General features: G+C 32.7%; 1 protein-coding gene across 6 annotated transcripts in view; it reads right to left on the reverse strand.

Moving 5' to 3' along the window:
• PlexA (plexin A) overlaps positions 1 to 21,364 on the reverse strand; it is a 519,944-nt gene that overhangs the window by 101,837 nt on the left and 396,743 nt on the right. For all 6 annotated transcript variants that reach the window (XM_072546050.1, XM_072546049.1, XM_072546053.1 and 3 more), the window contains 3 exons: positions 20,447 to 20,575; positions 15,677 to 15,777; positions 184 to 313 (listed from right to left, as the gene is read on the reverse strand). In XM_072546050.1, coding sequence (XP_072402151.1) covers positions 184 to 313; positions 15,677 to 15,777; positions 20,447 to 20,575 — 360 coding nt within the window. The remainder of the gene's footprint in view (positions 1 to 183; positions 314 to 15,676; positions 15,778 to 20,446; positions 20,576 to 21,364) is intronic.

The following is a 21,364-nucleotide window of genomic DNA, read 5'->3' on the forward strand; positions in this document are numbered from 1 at the left end:
AGCGATCTTACATTGTTTATATATTGTTTATAAATAAAAATGACGTTTAATCTGTTGCATATTTTGTTTATTATATGTTGTTATCACCAAATTTATCAAAAGCAGTTGTTAGATACATGTATAAAAAAGTGTCACGAAAAAGGCTTTTTATATAAATTCAATATCAATCAATAACAATCTTACCGTTCGAGCTGTTGTTCTTTGCAGTTGGTTCGGTATAACAGATGTAATCGTTGTGCACCTTCCACTCTTGTAGCTGATCCAATACAAAGGATCTTTGGCAGCATCTTGACAGTCAGAACGTAAGCTACATCTGAAAAAAATATTTCATTTATGTCATTATCTTTATGAAATCGCCTAGGTATCACAGAAGGTTCAACTTTTCATAAAATTACTATTATCAATTAAAAAAAGTTTATTTTAAACTAATGGATTAAAAAAAGTTTTATAATTCACTAGAAAAATATATTTACAGGTAAGTTCTATTTCAAATTGTCACATTTTATGAAAAAGCAATAATTAGACTAATAAAACTGTTGATGCAAAAATACGTTACTCAGATGCAATTTTTGTCATTTCTAGTTTCTATAGACTTTGCGAATTTGAGTACTTTCTATAGTCATTCTAATTATTGAAATAATTTTAATATAGATGAGAATATCTACATAAAAAACTGCAGAAACCAAAAGGTTATGATGCTAATATTACATCAAGTTTTAATACTTGGATGGGCACATCCTCTGGTCCAGTAGCTTCCTTTTCTTTTGTGTTTTTGATTGCATATATTACTTTTCCTAATATTGGTGAGTACTTCTAGTGAGAGTTCTCCTCTTCTATCATTAAATACTTTTTGGATGTAATTGGTCCATTGAAGCAATATCTCCTTCAGTAATTACACCCCCTTTAACATTTTTAAGTGTATTCGTTCGTGTGCTACATATACTTATGTTTAAATAAGTATAAAGAGACATCATTATTACGTGATCAGAGTAGGAAACAAAATTACAAACCCCCTTTGACGAAATCTTATTAACTATAATGCCTTAATTCACTTACTTATATGGGAAAGAGTAGAACTAGAACACACTTTCTACCCCAAATACCTGTGAGTTACCCTTGACAAGAATAAGTAACGAAGAATAAGTAGCTGCCCGTAACAATATCATACGAAAGATTACTGGAAGTAAATGAGGAGCCAATTCTTCGGTGGTAAGAACCACAGCCTTGGCCTTATATTACTCTGCAGTAGAATATGCTTACCCGGTCGGGCAAAAATCTACACACACAAAACAAGTAGTACAGCATTAAACGAGACCTACAGATAAGCTTCAATATTTAGCGGGTATAGCCCCTCCGATCATTAGGCGTACTTCTGTACCCAACATAAAAAGAAGTAAGATGGAAACTAATGAGACGCATCCACTATATGGGCACCAGCTACCAAGAAGGCGAGAAGGTTTCCTACATGGCTCTTACATATATTCCTTATAGCATTATACATCCAGCCAAGCACAGCACGGATAGATATGTGAAAAAATAAGATATGCCACCTACCACAATGTAATCATCTCACAAAGGCCTTACCACCATGTGGAGACCTGAACTGGAAGGTATGGAATAGCTTAAATTGACTCAGAAGCGGATTTGGCAATACCAAAGATAATCTGGCTAGATGTAACTATCTCGGTAACCTGCCCACCTTATGCGAATGTGGAGAATCAGAAATCACCCGACATTTATATAGCTATCCGCAATGTCCGATTGGAATTACACAGCGATCTGTAAATTGGAAGATCTCCTGCTGGCGAAGGAAAATGCCATTAGAGTCGCTCAGTTTTGGTCCGATAAAGTTTAATATGTTTAAATTCATAGGTTTTGTTAGATACATCATCATACCTGAGAGGCACTGTCGTCTAAATCTGATTATCATCCCCTGGCTTACCTGGGACTCCAATCTCAATGACCAGCAAGTAAATTATCGATGTGTGGGTCTACAATCATTTTTACTAAGCATATTCATTGCGCATCTTTAATGTGGCACTCGTAGCTTTGACCAACAAGTGGGGGTTAATTATACCGATAATCGTTTGGATTAAGGGTTGAGGTAGGGTCTACCTCTATCTGGAAACGTAATGTTTAAAAAATCCAACATCTCCTGTGCATTGTGAGCTAGACAGCCATCTTGCTGCAACCAAATTTCATCCATATTGATAGGTAATGCTCGAATGTGAAAAAACACAAAGTGTCCACAATGAAAAGAGGGCCAATTACGTTGTCACCTAAAATACCAGCCCAGACGTTGACTTTTTGACGGTATTGTGTTTGGTAAGAAACACTTATGTGCCTATTTTCTGTAGAGTATAGTTCGGTAAGTTTTTTGGAATTTGTAGCAATGGTACTTGTTTCTTTTTAAAATATTTCGTACAGTTCTAGCACTAATATCAGTTTCTTTTGAAATTAGGGTGCTGTTACAAGGAAAATTGATTTCAGCTAGACTATATACGACAATTTCACGCTGTTCCCGTTCTTTATTGATTGCACGAGCTGGTTGATTTTCATCTTCATCGCTATCCGTGCATTTTCTCTAATTCTTAACACAACCAGTTTTTTCAAATCTTGGCCTCCTGATGTATTGTCCTGTTTCCCGAAATCTTTGTATAACATCAAACACTGTATTTCGAGAAATGTTTAATAAATTTGCCATGTAACGAATGCTCCGCCTATGATTCTGTAAAGCAACAGCTTGTGCTACTTCTTCTGGTGTCATAATTTTTTTAATGCAAGTTTTAAACAGGAGACAATACAAAAACCTACAGACGAACTTATAATCAGGTACAGTCCCACAATAAACTTAAATTAATACTAAGCCACTATTTCACATTAATAACAAAACATAGGTGTAAAAGTGTTGTTGTTCGCACAAAAACTGTTAAAAAGGTTCAAACAAGAAAAAACGTTATCGCTAATAAGGCATAAAATACAATTCAAACAAATTAAACAAGTTTTGATCTAAACACCAACAAAAAACAAAAAAATCTGAATGTCCGGTTAATTTTGCACCCAAATGTATAAATTTGACGTTTCAGTTGTCAAAACTGAATGTCACTTTGACAAAACTAGAATTCAATCTAATGGGTGTTAAAAGGAAGCTCGTATGTCGGTACTAATTTCATAGTATATTCGGTCTCTCTCTGTTAGCAGAACAACCTGATACTGTTCTTTTCGCACTAATTATGCGTGCTATATGCAGTTTTCAGATTACCACAACTGTATAAACATAAAAATTTCGTTCCAATTTATTATCCACACTTTCTGAAGTTGCTTCTCATTTTCCGCCATGATCACTATACCGTCTGGTAATGCCGCTTCTAAAATATAAATATACTCTTACGGTGTTTCTATTATACAAGATGTTTTGTTTTTAACGATTACGATAATAACCTCTGTTCAATATAATTTCACACCCAAAACCCTGATTTGAAGTAAAAACGAAAAAGTCAAAATTCGATATTTTATTCAATCAATAGAAATAACTAGAAACATATATACACCCTAGCATTTCGCAGCGGTCTGTAATTTATTATGGTAACAACAAATCACGCCATGGATTAAATCTACCCACACTATAATATAGTTATGAAATCAATATAAGTACAGGTGAAACAGAAATAAACATATATTTTGAATTATTGACTTCGAAACCGTAAAAATGAATAGGTACATAGCAAAGTGAAATTATAATTATTTTACAACCGTTATTCGGCAAAAAAAAACGAAATAGTAAAAACTGAAGCAGACTTGTAGACTGTTGAGACTTTTAAAAGTCAATTGTTTTTGTTTTCTAAACAAAGTATAACATATATTTCTAATCTTTCAACGACTTTTGGATCACTACCATACATTCCTAATTTAAGACCAAAACTTACAAAATTGTTTGAGGACCAACACTTCAAAATTGCTACAAAAAACGGTAAGACCATCTCCAACTTATACACTAAAACTAAAGATCCTTTGACACAAAATGAAATTTCAAAGGTTGTGTATAAAATACCATGCTTAAATTGTGACAAAATAGATATAGGAGAAACTTCTAGAACATTGCACAGTAGGATCATATCACACAGAAGTAACATAAACATAAAGAAAAAAAGGCTTGTGCATTAACAGATCATGCAATAAATCTCAAGCATGATTTTAATTTCTCTGAAGCAAGCGTTTTACAGAAGAAAAGAAATAAACAAGAACGTTTATTTTCGGAAATGACACAATTCAGAAAAACAAAAAATGTTAATTAAGTAATATTTACTGGTACATCTGATCTTTCCAAAAATAAAAAAACAAAAAGGCAACCAATAATCATAAGTAAAGTGAGTCATCTATCAGTTTCCTCTGACAACATAACCTAAATTTCGGTACACATGCAGCAGTTTTACTAAAATATGAGTATTTTGGAGCTTAACTACAACCAAAGTGATGCATAAATTATATTTCACAAGTCACAGCTTCAAACTAAGTCTAGATAGGTCCGCAATAACCAATACAGCCGCATCAGTGCGGTGCATTTCGATTTAAAACCTTACTTAAAATCAAAATTGCACGATGCTTGGCAAAACCAATGGAATAGAAGCACCACTAAATTGATAGAAATTAATCTTCCGTAGTTCCATGGAACTTCTGGCCTTCAAAGCGACAACATCAAGTCCTAATAACACGTCTCAGATTAGGAGACACTTCTACAACACATGAATACTTGTTGAAGAAAGAAGAGGAACCCGTGTATTTTGTTTGTGATTGTAAAGTGACAGTGAAGCACATTTTGATTGACTGTCCAATATACTCAGTTGAAAGACTATATCGCCACATTCCAAAAACATTAAAAGAATTATAGGAGAATCTAAATATGTAGCTGACTTGATAGAATTCTTGAAAACTATAATTTTTTTCAATAAAATTTAATACAATACATCAATAATTAAAATATATGTTGTATACATTATGTAATTGACATTTTGTATATGCGTATGTATGTCTTTATCATTTTTGTATTTTTCTTATGCTAATAATCCTAAATGGTTGAAGCAAAATAAATTAAAAAAAAAATATCATTAATTTTATATGAGTATTTACTTATTAATATAATCATTTTGTCAGACGTCCCGAAGAACATAAATAAATTCGAAAGCTAGAGAAAACGTCTAAGGTTAGAATATACATACAGGGTGAGTTTTTAGTCCGACATCGGTCGATAATTCCATTGTGGTACAAGATATCCAAAAAACTTATGTAGAAAAAATGTAGGCGATGATATTCTCCATACTTCTACAATTCTACGTGGTATAGCAAATATACAATGTTTTTAAATGGGCCACCATATATTTTTTCATATTTATATTCCTCTCATAATTCTTGATCTTGGGCTTTGCATTACTATACAGAGTATTTAACAAGTTATGACCATTTTTATTTCGAAATCCCTATGAAATCAACACCATGTATATAAAGAAGTAATGCATAAACAATTAATTATTTTATATAATAAGGTACACAATATATTTTAGTTTTTAAATTAAGTTTATTTGAAATCATTGACTAAAATTTGTATACAGGGGGAACTACAAAAGGAAATTACGATTTTCTAAACTTTTTCAATTGGATCACCCTGTATTTTATTTTTTAGAAATATTGTGTTTATGATACTCTTTCATTTTTATATAGCATTCCCTATACCTAAACTCATTATTTTTATCCGCGATATTTTTAGTTCTTTAAATTTCGAGAATACATTCAATTTTTGTAAGTAGAAATAAGTATTGAGTATTGAGTGATAATATAACAAAATTATTTTTATTCAGTAAGTAACTAACAAAAAATATAAACCATAGAAATATGTAATGAATGTAAAAATGTGATATTAAGGAAATAAGTCTAAAGTAAATGTTCAAAATGTCCACCTTCAACGTCTATATGTTTGTAACCGATATTCAAATGACCGAGCCACATTTCTCAACATTTGTAAGTCAATTTAAAAGCTTCTCTTATTCTATTTTTCATATCATCTGGCGTTGTTGGAGGCTTCTGGTATACAAAGTCTTTTATATAGCCCCACATGAAAAAATAAATTTTGGACAATTCCGGTGATCCCGGTAGCCAAACAGTTGGTCCTCCTCTGCCTATCCACCTCTCAGGAAAGTTATTATTTAGATGTGTGTGAATAGAAGCAGTGTGGTGAACTGGAGCTCCGTCGTGTAAAAACTACATTCGTTGTCGAATATTAAGCAGTACATTTTGCAGTACTATTGGCAAAGAATTATTTAGAAAATCCAGATATATGGCACAATTCACATGACCGTCAAAAAAATGCGGGCCAAAAATGTAGCCTCATCTCCAAAAAGCATATAATCGAAGAAAACAAAATCGGTCTCTTTGCATTTGCTGCTGAGATCATTGACAAAAAGCTAATCTGCGTTGATAATCATCGACTGTCAATTATTGATGTAACTATTGTTCTGAAGCTATTTTATTGTGGCATTTTAAATTAATTACTATTTAAATGGGAATAAGCCACAATTAAAGGTTAAAATACGTTTATTGACGTTTCAATTTCCACTTCGGAAATCAGAACGATTTCCGAAGTGGAAATTGAAACGTCAATAAACGTATTTTAACCTTTAATTGTGGCTTATTCCCATTTAAATAGTAATTAATTGATGTAACTGTATGCGGTTAGGATGCAGTTTATGTTTACGAAGGATTTTTGCCGCCGAAGTTTGACTAATGTCATGTTGACGTGAAATTTCACGCATGCTGATGTGGGGATCTTCAGTAGTAGCTATCAGTACATCATATTCCTTTTCTTCACTTAGAACAGTTTTGTTTCTCTCATTTTTTTCATATACAACTACCCAGTGCGAACAAAACGATCCATTAATTTTTCAAAAGCTCTCACGTTTGGCTTCCTCTGTTCAGGATATCCCTCGTGATAATATATTCTGGATATATATAAGAAATTTCTCGAATTTTCTGCTAATATGATCATGTCTGGTAACTCTTCCAGGGAAAAATTCATTTTTACCAATAAAGACTCAACAAAAAATAATCCCATAGGGATTTCGAAATAAAAATGGTCATAACTTCTTAAATACTTTGTATAGTAATGAAAAACCCAATACTATGAGAACAAGAATTATGAGAAGAATACAAATTTGAAAATATATATAGGGTGTCCCATTTAAAAAATTATGTTTGCTATACCACGTAGTTATTAATCACCCTGTAGAATTCCACATATTTTCAAGTATCAAGAATATCATTGCCTAAATTTTTTCTAAATAAGTTTTTTGAATATTCTATACCATAATGGAATTATCGACCAATGTCGCACTAAAAACTCACCCTGTATATAGTGTGTCCAATTAAGTTGGCATCATAAGGGAAACTTTTATTAATTTTACGAAAAAAAGTTATTCTTTATAAAAAGTTTTGCATGGTCTAAAATCTAGGTTTCAATCATCAGATATCAAATTGTATCAATCTTATACGAGATATGTAATATAATGATTTTTTTACAGCTATTTTTTGGCGTTCATACTTCCAAAATACAAATGTATTAAACTATGTTCCACTATGAATGGAATTTTATATTTTATTACTACATCTGTCAATCTGTTTATGTTTCGCGAAAATATTTAAGCAATACGTTAATAGAACGTTAACCATAGGAAATTTCTAGTTTTTGCTTATATGAACATGACAGAAAAGTTTTTCTGTTATTAAATTGAAAAAGCGACGAGAAAAACATTTTCGACATTCAAAGGAACTTTGTTGATTAATTTTTATAAAATAAACTTTCAGGTATACATATTAGCAATTACCTCTCCTTTCGTTTACTTGTTTATAAGTAAGTATATTAATTATTTTTATCCAACTTAAGTTGCCGTTCTAGTGATACTCTTTCAAGAAAAAAGTAAAGTACATTTATATCCGCAACTTCAATGAAAAGTACTCACTAGATTGAAACATATCCGCAGAATTCTCTCTCATCAGTTAGTTTAGATCCGGCTTATCCATTTAAAGTTGTAAAGTTCTCCAGCAAAACGAAGTTTTCCAAATGAAATAGTAAATACTGGAAAACTATTATTCAAGAATCTTTTGAAAAGACTAACGACTGGAAGGAGTTTCAAATGTATTTTCGATAAATTAAATCACGATAAATATCCTATAAAATAATATATTCTTTAATTAGTTTATAAGATTCATACATTTATAAATGGTAACTTGATGTGTGTTAACAATAGTTAATAGTTTTTTTATATCGTCGGTCGGCTAAATGTGTTAACCTGCTAACTCCACTTAATTAATTTCAAATTAAACATAACATATCAGTCTTCAAGAACTATCTTAAACAAAAATAAAACATTATTTCACTACGACTTATCATAAAAAAATATAAGAGATGACAAAAAACATAATAAAATTAAGATGGAATATTGTTACAGTAATTGCAAATTGGATTTACATGTTCTAAACAAAGATACTTTTTACTAATCGAACAAAAATATTTTGTTTTTCGATTCTTTTTCCACCCACAGTCACCACACCTCCCAATTGCTCCCGGAGTTCTTTGAACTGGCAAGACATCTTCATCCAAATGACAGATCTCATTTCGTCGAATCCTTATTGTCTTGGGCATATAGACATTTTGGCTTCGATTTTTCTGGTGGTTGTACATAAGGCTAAATGCTAAATTTGTCAAAACTTCTCGTCGGGTCTTTGTGGAATTTGGAATGTTACAATAATTGTAAATAACAAAGGAATTTATAGCTGTAACATTTAAAAGGCAGTACAAAACAACCATAGGCCATCTTCTACTACAATGTGCCACATCATATTGTGCGCATAATTTATCTACGGTATCAACACCGCTTTTTGTGCTGTTATATGCTAATATGATTTCCGGTTTTCCAGTTACAGGATCAACGTCGTCCCCATGGTGCATAGTGGAATATAACAAAACATTTTTGTTTTTTTTTTTGTTTATATGACACAGATGTTCCTCTTGAACCAAACCCAAATGTACTAGAGCCAATAGGTCGTCCTTGATTGTTAGAGACATATGCAGGAAATTCTCTTCTATTTACTTTTATTGTTCCCAAGAGAGTTAAACCATTTTCCTTCAAGCTTATACCGGGATGAGCCAGATCTCAAATACCCGGTTCGAAACGCAGGCGGCGTCGTAAAGAAATGGCTGACGCAGCACGGACTGAAACTTGCGACAGAGAAAACTGAAGCCATCATTCTGAATGGGACAAGGAACAGGCAAAATATTGAATTAAAATGTACGGGAGCATGTCTAACACCCAAGAAATAAGTAAAGTATCTAGGAGTGACATTGCACCAGAATGGAAAATGGGGGGAGCACGTGCGGGAGGTGGTCCGGAAGGCTGCGAATAGTGCGGCTGCGTTGGGGAGGGTGATGCCGAACATTGGAGGACCCAAATCCGAAAGGAGGAGGGTCTTACACGGTGTTCTACAGTCGAATTAGTCGAGTATGAATGAATAAAGGTAGTGCTTCGGAAGTGATGCCGGCCTTACAGCGGCCATTCCGCTTCCGGATCGCTGAAAAAAAAACCAAGATCAACGCTGGTGTGCCAATTTTCGGTGGTAACATTTGTCCTAGATCCATAGAGATGTTGACAGGCCCGTTCCGTCACTGCCTTGATACTAGTGTCTACATAGTATGGACCACCCACTTGGTTTTTGCCAACGTATACTTTCATGTTACTGGTATAAAATAGCTTCGCATCAGACAGTGCGAATATTTTTATACCGTATCTAATCGGTTTTCTTGGGGAACTTTTCATTCACGGTTACGTATTGCGAATGAGAGAAACATTTTTTCTGATTTTCGTTCCACTTGGTAATAAGATCTCTTGTTGGCGCTAATTTATCAACTCTATCATGCCATGTATTGATATCACAGTTCGCATGTACCTTAGTAAATTTCATTGTCAGTCGGAAAACCTGTATACCAGTGCCGCCCGTTTTTCACAAGTCTGTTGTATTAAGGTGACTTGCCTTTCTTACACCTGCAAGATATAAGAGACCTAAAAGGGCGCCGAATTTCATCAATGTTTGTTGGGTATATGTCTCGATCGCAACTGAACTTCTGCTTTTCTGCTTCTATTTTTGTATTGGTCCCATCAACAATTATTTACAACATATCAGTATCAAATAGATTGTTCCAGATATTCAAAAAATATCAGTTTTTGTCTGACACATTGTTTTGAACCCGGAAGCTGCAAAATAATATTTTCACTTCGAGTTCTGGCGTTCTTAGGGGCAATATGCGTAGCCCATTTTGTTTTATTATCTTTGCCCAAAAAATATGGACCAATGGCAAAATCTGTCTCATCATCTAATTCCTCATTTTCCTCTTCCATATCGCTTCCCTCCAAGTTTTCTTGGAGGGAAATGTACCTATCAAAAGAAGGTACAGAGCCGGAGAAACTAGAAAGCTTTCGATTGGCTTTAGAATTGACCGTCATTGAATCCCACCGGTCTCCTAGACAAGCTGCGTCTACTGGAAGGTTAATTTTGGTGTTTTTATTACAATCCATAAAAACAAACAATATATCCAATAATTGCGTTGACACAATTATAATAAGCTAGATACCTATATTGACACAGAACATAAACATAGACAGAATTATAAGTGATTAGTACTAGTTACATCAAGCAACTATTGACAACACTGTTCTATTTTCCCATTTAACCCATAATAAACGAAAAACGTGTGACGCACTATAGTCACAGCCATTGATTGTCCCGCAGGGCTTTTAAACGCCCCCTTTTTGAAAAAAGTAACGTATGTTTTGAAAAATCTCTACCAAACTTTATCTTATAAGCATTAATAAGCCTAAAAATTAAATATTTCAAAAATACAAGAAAAAAAGTTTGGTCTAATTGGTGGATAACTTCGCTAAGTATTATTTCGTTTTATCTTTCGTTAGGTTTTTTATGGAATTTAATAAAAATTGTTTGACATCCTTCAATTTACAAGTTGAATTTTGTCGGGCCACTTCACCTTTTACTTCAACCCATATTAACTCTATTGGATTTAGTTCAGAATGATAAGATGGCAAACGTAATATTCCGTTATTCCTTTTGTTTTTACCATTTCGTCAATGACATATTTTTTATAGTACGATTTATGCTTCCTTGCAGTTCGTAATAATTCCGTTTTAAGCATAATCTGATCATACGGCATTATTTTGCGTTGGAGCAAGTCAATTATATCTACATTTTTCCATGGGACTGTCGGTAACTTTTCCACTAATTTTGAGTGTTAGTTGGCGTTATCCAAACCAATGTGCGTGATTAATAATCTTTGACATTGTCCTGCGGGATCATTTAGATATCTTTCTAGAAAGCCTTGTCGAGAACTTTTATAATAATAAGAGTAATATTTTTATCTACCAATACTTTTGAAACGGTTTGATTTTCATTTAGTCAAGTTTCATCTAAATAGATGAATTATTTCTAATCTACATCTTTTTATCGTTCTCAAATATTGCATTCGCCAACATACAATCTCTTTTGTATCGTTAAATATAGGTTTTTTCTTTGATTTTTATAGCAAAAACCGATTTCTTCTTGATTTAAATATTACAATCCATTGGTTTTATTGATTATAAATTTACACTTTCTTTTTACAGTCATTTCGATAATGATCTTTTTTTAATTATTAGCAAAATATAAAAGAAATCATTAATGAGAATTTTTAATTTTAAAATTAAAACCTGTTCTTTCTGAATCCGATAAATTAAGTAGTTCTCGGAAATTTTCAAGAAAAATAAACAAGTTAAAATGAAAGGTGCCGTTAAAACAGTTCGAAAGAATGTAGGTCTGGTTAAAAAAAAAAAGGTGGAAAAATGTTTCGCAGATATCTGAAGCTTTTAAGACATAGGTGGGGGATACTAGATGATGAATAGATGAAAAGATACTCCTAGTTTTACCTTGCGTTTTTTTTAAGCAATAATTTATGGTCACAATTTGATTTTTTGTCTATAAATTTTTTCCATTATATTTTAAATAAACAATATTTATGTCATTTTTTTATGTCAAGAATATCTTTAATTTCCCGTTTTTTTAATTAAAATTGATAAATAATTTACAGAGATATTTGCAAAAAAGCAGTTTTTTTGCACTAATTTATAAATTTTATTAATTTTTTTATTAACAAAATAAAATGGTATTAATACATTTAAACATCAAGGAATTACCATCTTTTAGATTTGTGCGAAATTTCCCCCCGATCTGTCAAATATTTTATGAGTTATTTAATTTGTTTATCCCTGGGACTAATTATTTAAACCATTGAGCTTGCCCTATGCATGATGCTAGACACATTCAGCAAATTTCATAGGATTATTTAAGACTTAGACTATCCCAGAAGTTAAATGCATATTGAGTTTTCATCGAAATTATTTACAAAATAAACGTTTGAAAAAGGGGTATGTTTTTTACTTATAAACAATTGTAATAACTTCTATATTTTTCAAACTACAGATTTGTATGTACAACCATTGGATAGCTGGTAAAAAAGCTCACATTAAAAAATAAAAAACTTTCTATGACCAATAGGAACGAAGTTAGTGACTATTTTTAAAAAAATCATATCTCCATTGTTTATAAACATTAAGAAGTAAAATTTGCACAAATTTTGAATGAAAATATAAACTTTATATTGAAACTTATAGCTATAAAATTTATCTAATTTTTCGAAACGACGGTACTTTCGAAAGATCGACATAGGAAAGTGGAGAGGATATCTGTTTCAGCTCCGTTTTTTTTTCGGCATCGGAACTTGAAATTGCAACACGTAGGAAAAATGTACATTATCTCGGCTTCCTTTGCAGCTGCAAGCCTCTTTTTTTTATTCTGGGGTAGCTCGTCGAAATATGAATAACTACATAGTTTTCACTGGCCGGAAAATATGGGAAAACTCGGAAAAATTGAGTCCATTTGAAATTCACCCTAAATACTTACTTTTTTTTAATTTGCTCGAATAGTCTGTTGCAGTATTAATAATGATGACATAATTTTCACCCCCCATAAATCTCGGAAAATCAAAATATGTTTTTTCATTTTATATCAATGATTAATAATACTTATATATTTTATAAATTAAATTTCAGGTAATTTTTTACACATTATATTATTATATTCCTTATATTAATTATAATTGTTTGTATTTTTATAATTAACAATATTGATTTTTATTCTATTTTTCTTACAAATATGATATACAATATTAATCTAATCTGCCTTACTGCTTTGATATAATAAGTCGATTTTTTCATCACTTGCCTTATTAAATTTTGCAATGTTTATTGAACTTTACTTTTTTTATTTTCTTTACATACATTGGTTTAAAAGTTAAAATTTGGATCATTTATTCGACTTCACTGTCAGATTTGAACCTTTTTGTCGCAGGTTGTTTGTCTTCACTTATTAAGTCAGTCTTTCCATATATTAACATATTAATGGGCGATCTTAATGCCAAGGTGGGTCAAGGTAAGGTAGAAGAACAAGTAGGAAAATATGAGCTTGGAAACAGAAATGACAGAGGAGATCGATTGATTCAATTTTGCCAAAGTGAAGACTTCGTAATAACAAATACCCTTTTCAAATTACCTCCTTGACGGTTATATACATGGACATCTCCACAACATACCAAAGAAAAAATAGTGAGAAATCAAATAGACTACATTATGATAGCAAGGAGGTATCATAATGCTGTTAAATATAAAGACGTACCCAGGAGTTGATATAGGCTCAGATCATAACCCGGTAGTTACTGTGATAGAGGCGAGGCCAAGAAAGATTAGAAGACCACACAGAAAGGCACTAGATTTAAATAAACTTAGAAACAAAAATATATGACAAGAAACAGGAGAAGAAATAAATGAAAACCTCCGTTCAGTGCAGCAACAAATTAACGATACAAACAACGTTAACCAAAAATTAAAGTACATAGATACAGCTATACAAACAGCAGGAAAGAAACATCTTACAAAAACAACAACAAAGAATAAGGGGTGGATGACACAAGATAATACTAGACTTGATGGAACAAAGAAGAAAGATGAAGAATTACCCAGACAAATACAAAGAAATAAATAAACACATAAAAAAGAGAATAAAAGAAGCCAAAGAGGAGTGGATTAAAGAACAATGTGAAGAAATGGAAACCTATGAAAAAAAGTACGATGCGTTCAATATGCACAAAAAAGTAAAAGAGATAACAGGAAGCATAAAGAAATGCCAAATAGGTAAACTTAAAGACAAAGATGGAAATCTGATTATAGATCTAGAGAATAAAATAAAAAGTTGGCAGAATACCTGAATGAATTATTTGAAGACGATAGAAACAACTTAACTCAGATAATCAATGCAACTGGGCCAGACATATTTAAAGAAGAAGTAGAATACGCAATAAGAAACGCTAAAAAATGGAAAAGCAAATGGACCTGATGAAATTCCTACAGAACTGTTGAAGCTTTTGAAGGATAAATCCGTAACCATAATATTAAATTTTGCAGCGAGGAGCTAAAACAGTTTCCCCTCCACTTTCCTATGTCGATCTTTCGAAAGTAAATTCGTTTCGAAAGGTTTTAAGTTTCGAAAAATTGGATGAATTTTATAGCTAGAAAATTCAATATAAAGTTTAGATTTTCATTCAAAATTTGTGCAAATTTCACTTCTTAATGTTTATAAACAATGGAGATATAATTAACAAAAAAATTGTCGCTAACTTCGTTCCTATTGTTCATAGAAGGTTTATTTTTGTTTGTTAAATGTGAGTTTTTTTACCAGCTATATAATGGTTGTACGTACAAGTCTGTAGCTTGAAAAATATAGAAGTTATTACAATTGTTTATAAGTAAAAAACATACCCCTTTTTCAAACGTTTATTTTGTAAATAATTTCGATGAAAACTCAATATTCATTTAACTTCTGAGATAGTATAAGTCTTAAAGAATCCTATGAAATTTGTTAAATGTTTTTAGCATCATTCATAGGGCAAGTTCAATGGTTTAAATAATTAGTTTAAATAATTGAATAACTTTTAAACTATTTGACCGATCGGGGGGAAATTTCGCACAAATTTAAAGGACGGTAATTCCTCAATGTTGAAATGTATTAATAACATTTTATTTTGTTAATAAAAAAATTAATTAAATTTATAAATTAGTGCAAAAAAACTACTTTTTTGCAAATATCTCCGTAAATTATTTATCAATTTTAATTGAAAAAACGGGAAAATAAAGATATTCTTGATATAAAAAAATGGTATAAATATTGTTTATTTAAATTATAAAGAAAAAAACTTATAGATAAAAAATCAAATTCTGACCATAAATTATTGTTTAAAAAAACGCAAGGTAAAAATAGGAGTATCTTTTTATCTATTCGTCATCTAGTAACCCCCACCTATGTCTTAAAAGCTTCAGATATCTGCGAAACATTTTGCCGTGAAATCGATGATTTTTGTATAACCAGACTGGGCTAATGCGTTTTTACATATTAATCACTAGATCTCGAAGGTGCAAATCGTTTTAATAAAAAAGTGTAGAGTAGAACTAAATTAATAAATAAAATAATATCGACTTACTTATTTTCTAAAGAACACCATCCGCAGTATGGATCTTTTACTCCCAAACACTCTAGGCAGTTGCGGTAAACCGTGCATTCTTGCACTTTGACTTTCGATACCTGCAAATAAATGAAATTCTTAGAAGGAAACGTAAACATAAATGGGATTAATAAAATAAATAAACATATTATAGCGTTTTTTCGTATATCTCATAAATTAATAATTTTTTTTATATACGTTATGTAAATATTTTAGCTGGACATAGGTAATATACATTGAGGTAAGTGTGGCGACTGCGCTTTCTTGAATCTATGCCAATATCTCACCACACTTAGCAATAACCTACAACGCAATTAATAACTCGATAATCGGTATCTTAGAATCTGTTGAATATGTAAAATCGTTATTCTTTTCCCCTTATTTGACAGAGCTTTTGTCTTACATTTACCGGAGGAATCGGCAAATCCTTTAGGTCGCGTTGAATGTGTGTCAAACCATGTCTCGTCGAGGTAAATTATCGGACGATTTTCAGAACGGAATTTACTTATCGAAGTTATATACTCATAACGCCATTTTTGTAATCTATGAGATTCCATAATTAGTTGTCGTTTGTCAATTATACGATATCGAAAGCCATACTTTTCAAAATTTTCCATAAGCTGGTGAGGTTACAGCTTATTCGGGTTTCGTCAACATTGAGCCGTTGCTTCAGAGCTCTTAATGTAGGTGTGCGTTGCTCTTCGTACATGGTATAGACTTTTCGACGTATCAAGTCGTTATCGGCTTTTGCTACGTTTTTTTCTCGTTTCTATGGGATTTGATGTAATTCTTTTTACTGTGGTCAGTGGTAATTTCGTAAAATCGCATATTTCACTCGTAGCGGAAGTTATGTCAAGTCCTATTTTAAGTTAGGTACTGTATATAGTTTTTACAATTTGCTTTACATCTACAGATAAATGTTTCTTCTTTACCGGAACACTAGAAGAAGCACCATTATTATTATTCCACGGACGCCACATAATGATAGAAAACGTAATGAATAAAATGAATAATACTACTTAACACTTCCCGTGATACATAAAGACAAACAAATGTTATCAAGAACTCGTATTTAAATACTGGTTGGTGTTCAGTTCCATAAACTTCTCCAGAAAATGTTCAAATAATTAAATGGTATTATCAAGGCAATTCTTTGTCAAAATGTGAGAATCCATTTGCTAATACTTTCGAAAATAGAACCATATCTTACAGACAAACAATTGCAAATATTGTAAATATGTAGCTGATATGAAAAACATTATTGTTTACAAGATTGTACAAAATTTCACAAAAGAAAAGAGATGTCTCCGGAAAGACAGCAAGAAATCGAAAGGAGAGATGAAAGTATTTGTGCTGCCATTGAGGTGGATAACTCCAGAACCACTAGATGTGTCGCTGAGGAGTTGGGGGTCTGGATTACCACAGTTAATAAAGTTTTAAAAAAATATGGCTTTAAGATTTTCAAACATTCTTAAACTCATGAGTTATTTCTCAGAGTTTTTGTGAAGCTGATTTTATAAAAAATATCCTTTTCACCAACGAATTGTCATTTTCAGTACGGGGTCATCACAATCCTTCCAGACCGCGGCATTGGTCTTAGGAAAATGAACATCGAAGTATTGTATATCGGACTCAACGCCCTCACAAACTGAATGTGTAGACGGGAATTTTAGGTGACCATGTAATTGGTACCTTTGTCATTGAGGGAGTTCTGAATTCAGCTAAATATCTTGCTCTTTTATAAGATAATATTATTCCAACTATTCAGAATCTCCCAGATGTACGTTTAGATGATGTCTGGTATTATCAGGATGGCTGTTCCGTTCATGCGTCAATGCGCGTATCGTGAAAAATTATTTAATCACAATTTTTCAGGATCGCATTATAGGCGGAACAAGCCAAATTAAATTGCCTGCGAGATTTCCCGATTTGGATCCCATGGATTTCTTTTTTTGGGGACATAATTAATCCACCATTTATGGCAACGATCTCAAGAGGGCGCATAATCCAGTTGATTTAGAAAATAAAATAAGAAATGCACGTGCTAAGATTACGCCACAACAGCTTGCATATGTAAGACAAGCATTTTATAATACACTAGGTTATTGTCTTGCAAAAGAAGGTGGTATATTTGAATCTTTTATTTAGTTTACTTGTTATTTTGTACAGTAGAATGTATTTTTTAATTTATTTAAATGAATTATTTATTTGTGTTAACTACTTTTAAAACAATACTGTTTCGTCTTTCGGTGGGCATAGCCCACAATAAAAATTTTCAAATTTTTTAACTGCATAACATACTTTAAACTTTAAAAAATAAAAAATAACTTTAAAACTATAAAATTATTTACATAAATTTACGTAGCAGAATTAACTCCCTCGATATACATCCAATAAATTGATACTAAAAGTTAAAACGTCTGCGACCATGCGGCCTTGACGATAGCAGTGGGCTTGAGAAAGCGCAGTTGTCACACTTACCTCAATGTATATTAACTGATATCACAATAAAAGATTTAAGTACTGTATATAACAAATGATATGTTTGTTAACATATTGTTAACTAAACCTTAAAAAATTTATGCTATAGATATGTGCCTGCAGGAACTAATAGAGGAGCTGCAAGGACAAATCTATAAAAATTATATCGGATAGCCAGGTGGCATTCGAATCGAATTAAATTGACTCACAAGTTAATTTGAAACTGTCTGCAGAATGTCCGTCCGGCTAGCGGAGATAAGATTACTACTGGGGCCAATATCCCAGCCGGTCGTAAGAGGCGACCAATTGGAAGGAAATGAGAGGCATAGAGCCGTCGTTTGAGGTGTCGGGTTTGCAGAAACGCACGCAGGACGATTCGGCGTTACGGTCACCGGTCTACACTCCTAGTATCCGAGACGAGTCTCTCGTGGGACCACTCTATTTTCATTCCACATAACCAAAGTGAGGTTGAACAAGATGCAACCCTTATACGTCCTTTCCCCATTAAGGGTGTAGGATTGCGGCACGTACCCCTATTGGAGATCTAAGAGTGGCAGAGGAGAGCTCCTAGGCGGCTACCTGTCTACGTGCGAGGTCGAGTTCCTCTACCTGCGCTCACCTTTCGGCTCACCCGGGGGAGGGTTGGGGGTATAACGGACGTGTGTTAGTGGCTAGGCTAAAGGTCTTATGCCGAAAGGTTAGGTGGACCTGATGCTATATGTATCGGAGGTACACGAACTTGTTTATGTCTGCAGAATCTGATTCAAATCGGAAAAAGTAACAAAGTAAATTTACTCTGGGTATCTGGACATACTGGTATTAAAGGAAAGAAAATAAAGGAATTACTTGCCAGGAAGAGACAAAAGAAACATTCTTAGGCCCAGAACCTTTCGTTGGAATAGCAAGAAGCACAGTAAAAGAACGATATCGGACTAGAATGCAATAGTGAATTAACTGTTTCGCCGGTTATTGTCCTGGTGAATTCCTTCACCATTCCAGAGATTTCTGTGCTACCCACTTTCTTGTAGCTGTTCTTGGTAATGTTTTTGCAACGCTGCAGAAGGGTTCCGGTCCAACGAATAGCACTGATGAGCCTTGGTTGGCCATTCCATCTGCGTTTTTATTACCTTTTTGACTCTCGTGCCCCGGTACCCTGGCTACTGTAACCTTGCTACGATCTCCTAGTTTATTTAGGGCACCCACACAATCATATACTAGCTTAAAATTGACCTCTACAGAATTGAGTGCCTTAAGCGCTGCGCGGTTCTATTTGGAAAGCAACTGAATGGTACGTTCTTTTCTGGGTTTCTGTTGTTTCCACGAAATGATGGATTGCCATTATTTCCGCCTGGAAATTTGTGACATCCTTAGATAGGGTATGGATACACCTTCCCTGCCTGATACATTAATGTGGAATCTATTCATATTATTTATTACGTGGCGATCTTGCCAGGATCCATGTAAACCTTACATAATGGAGAATGGAACTCGTACGCTCTGGCTTAGAATGTCAGTAATTGATCTGGGTATTGCTTTTTAATGAATGCGGAAATTTAACAAAGCAACAATTTCAGTTGAAGCAACACCAACTATGAGTTGAACTCGAAAACTTTCGTCTTGTTTTCTTATAAGAAACCTAATTTTTTTTAGAACAATGTTACCATATTTTTTTTTATTTAAATTAATGTGTCTCGACTGCAATGACCATTGACACAAACAATATTGTGTACAAAAATTACAATAAGCACATGTAACTAATTGCTACAGTTAATCTATAAGCTTAGAACCTATGACTAAATAATATAATATAAGTAAAGTACATGGAAAACAAGGGGTCATATTCTGTTGAACAACTGAATGTCTAAAGTGTTTTGCGTACTGGGCACACTCGATCAGGATGTGTTTCACAGTAGATTTGGCAATATATAGTATACCATATTTTAATTTCAGCGCCAGCAGTTTTTAATTGTACCCATATTTTCTTAGCTTTCAATGATGTCTTAATCAGACGAACATTATATGTTTAAGTAAAACGAGTATTAAACTTTAATTAGTTTTTTATCGATAACAAAAAAAAATAATCTCAAATAAAACTATAAAGAACACATACTGGAAGTATAAGGATTTTGTTTTCTATATCGAGAGCTACTGCTGTAAGCCGCCGAGTTTTCGATACCCGGTTACGGAGTACATGAAAGTAATTTCTAGCAGATAATATAGTTCGTTTTATATGGAAACCTTTAATGTATTTTAAATAAATCGTATTACCTTTTTCTCCGTCATGGCATAGAGATGCATAGACTGGGAATCAAAGTGCAAATCCGGATTTACTGAAGACCCTTCTTCAACAGTCAGATCTCCATATTCTAGAGCGGAGGTTGACGACTCTACTACAACCTGAAAATAAATAAACATTCCTTTAAAATAGACAAAAGAATTGGATATATTCTTTATACTATATCATACAAACAAGTACATTACGAGGGTTGCAAGTAGTTTGATGTTGACACAAATAAAAATAAACATTTACAATTAAAGTTCGGATTATAATATTTTGCTATTCTCGGTTAATTATTTAGGATTTTCAGTAAAAATGCCTATTTTACTTATTTTAAAAAACTAGTTAAATTCTTGGTATAGTACAATTCGGGTAGTTCCAATGCCCGACTGAATTAGAGGGAAGGTAATGCTTTTCAGGTGTATGTATATATGCAAATATGTATGTATGTTTGTATGTATGCGTATATGTATTATATATGTAAGTATACAGGGTGTTCCAAGATATTTTTAACAGGTCTATAATAGAGGAAGTATTTAATATTTTTATTTAAAAATTGGGAAATGTCAATAATATTATAAATTTATGTATACATGAGATCTGTAACCTTATCATCATCATTCTGGCTTAACAACCCTGCGTAGGTCCTAGATTGATATCAAATTTATGGTACAGCCAACGATCAAATGTGAAAATTGGAAGAGAAGTGTCAGAAGAACTGGAGATAAGGAGAGGGGTCAGGCAAGGTTGCATACTGTCGCCGTTATTGTTTAATGCTTATTCTGAAGAAATCATACAAGAAGCTTTGGTAAACGAGACAGTCGGCATAAAAGTGAACGGAAGTTTAATTAACAACATTAGGTATGCCGACGATACAGTCATAATAGCCGACAACTTGGAAGACTTAG

The sequence above is a fragment of the Diabrotica undecimpunctata genome, chromosome 10 (assembly GCF_040954645.1).
Source record: "Diabrotica undecimpunctata isolate CICGRU chromosome 10, icDiaUnde3, whole genome shotgun sequence".
NCBI classification, from domain to species: domain Eukaryota; kingdom Metazoa; phylum Arthropoda; class Insecta; order Coleoptera; family Chrysomelidae; genus Diabrotica; species Diabrotica undecimpunctata.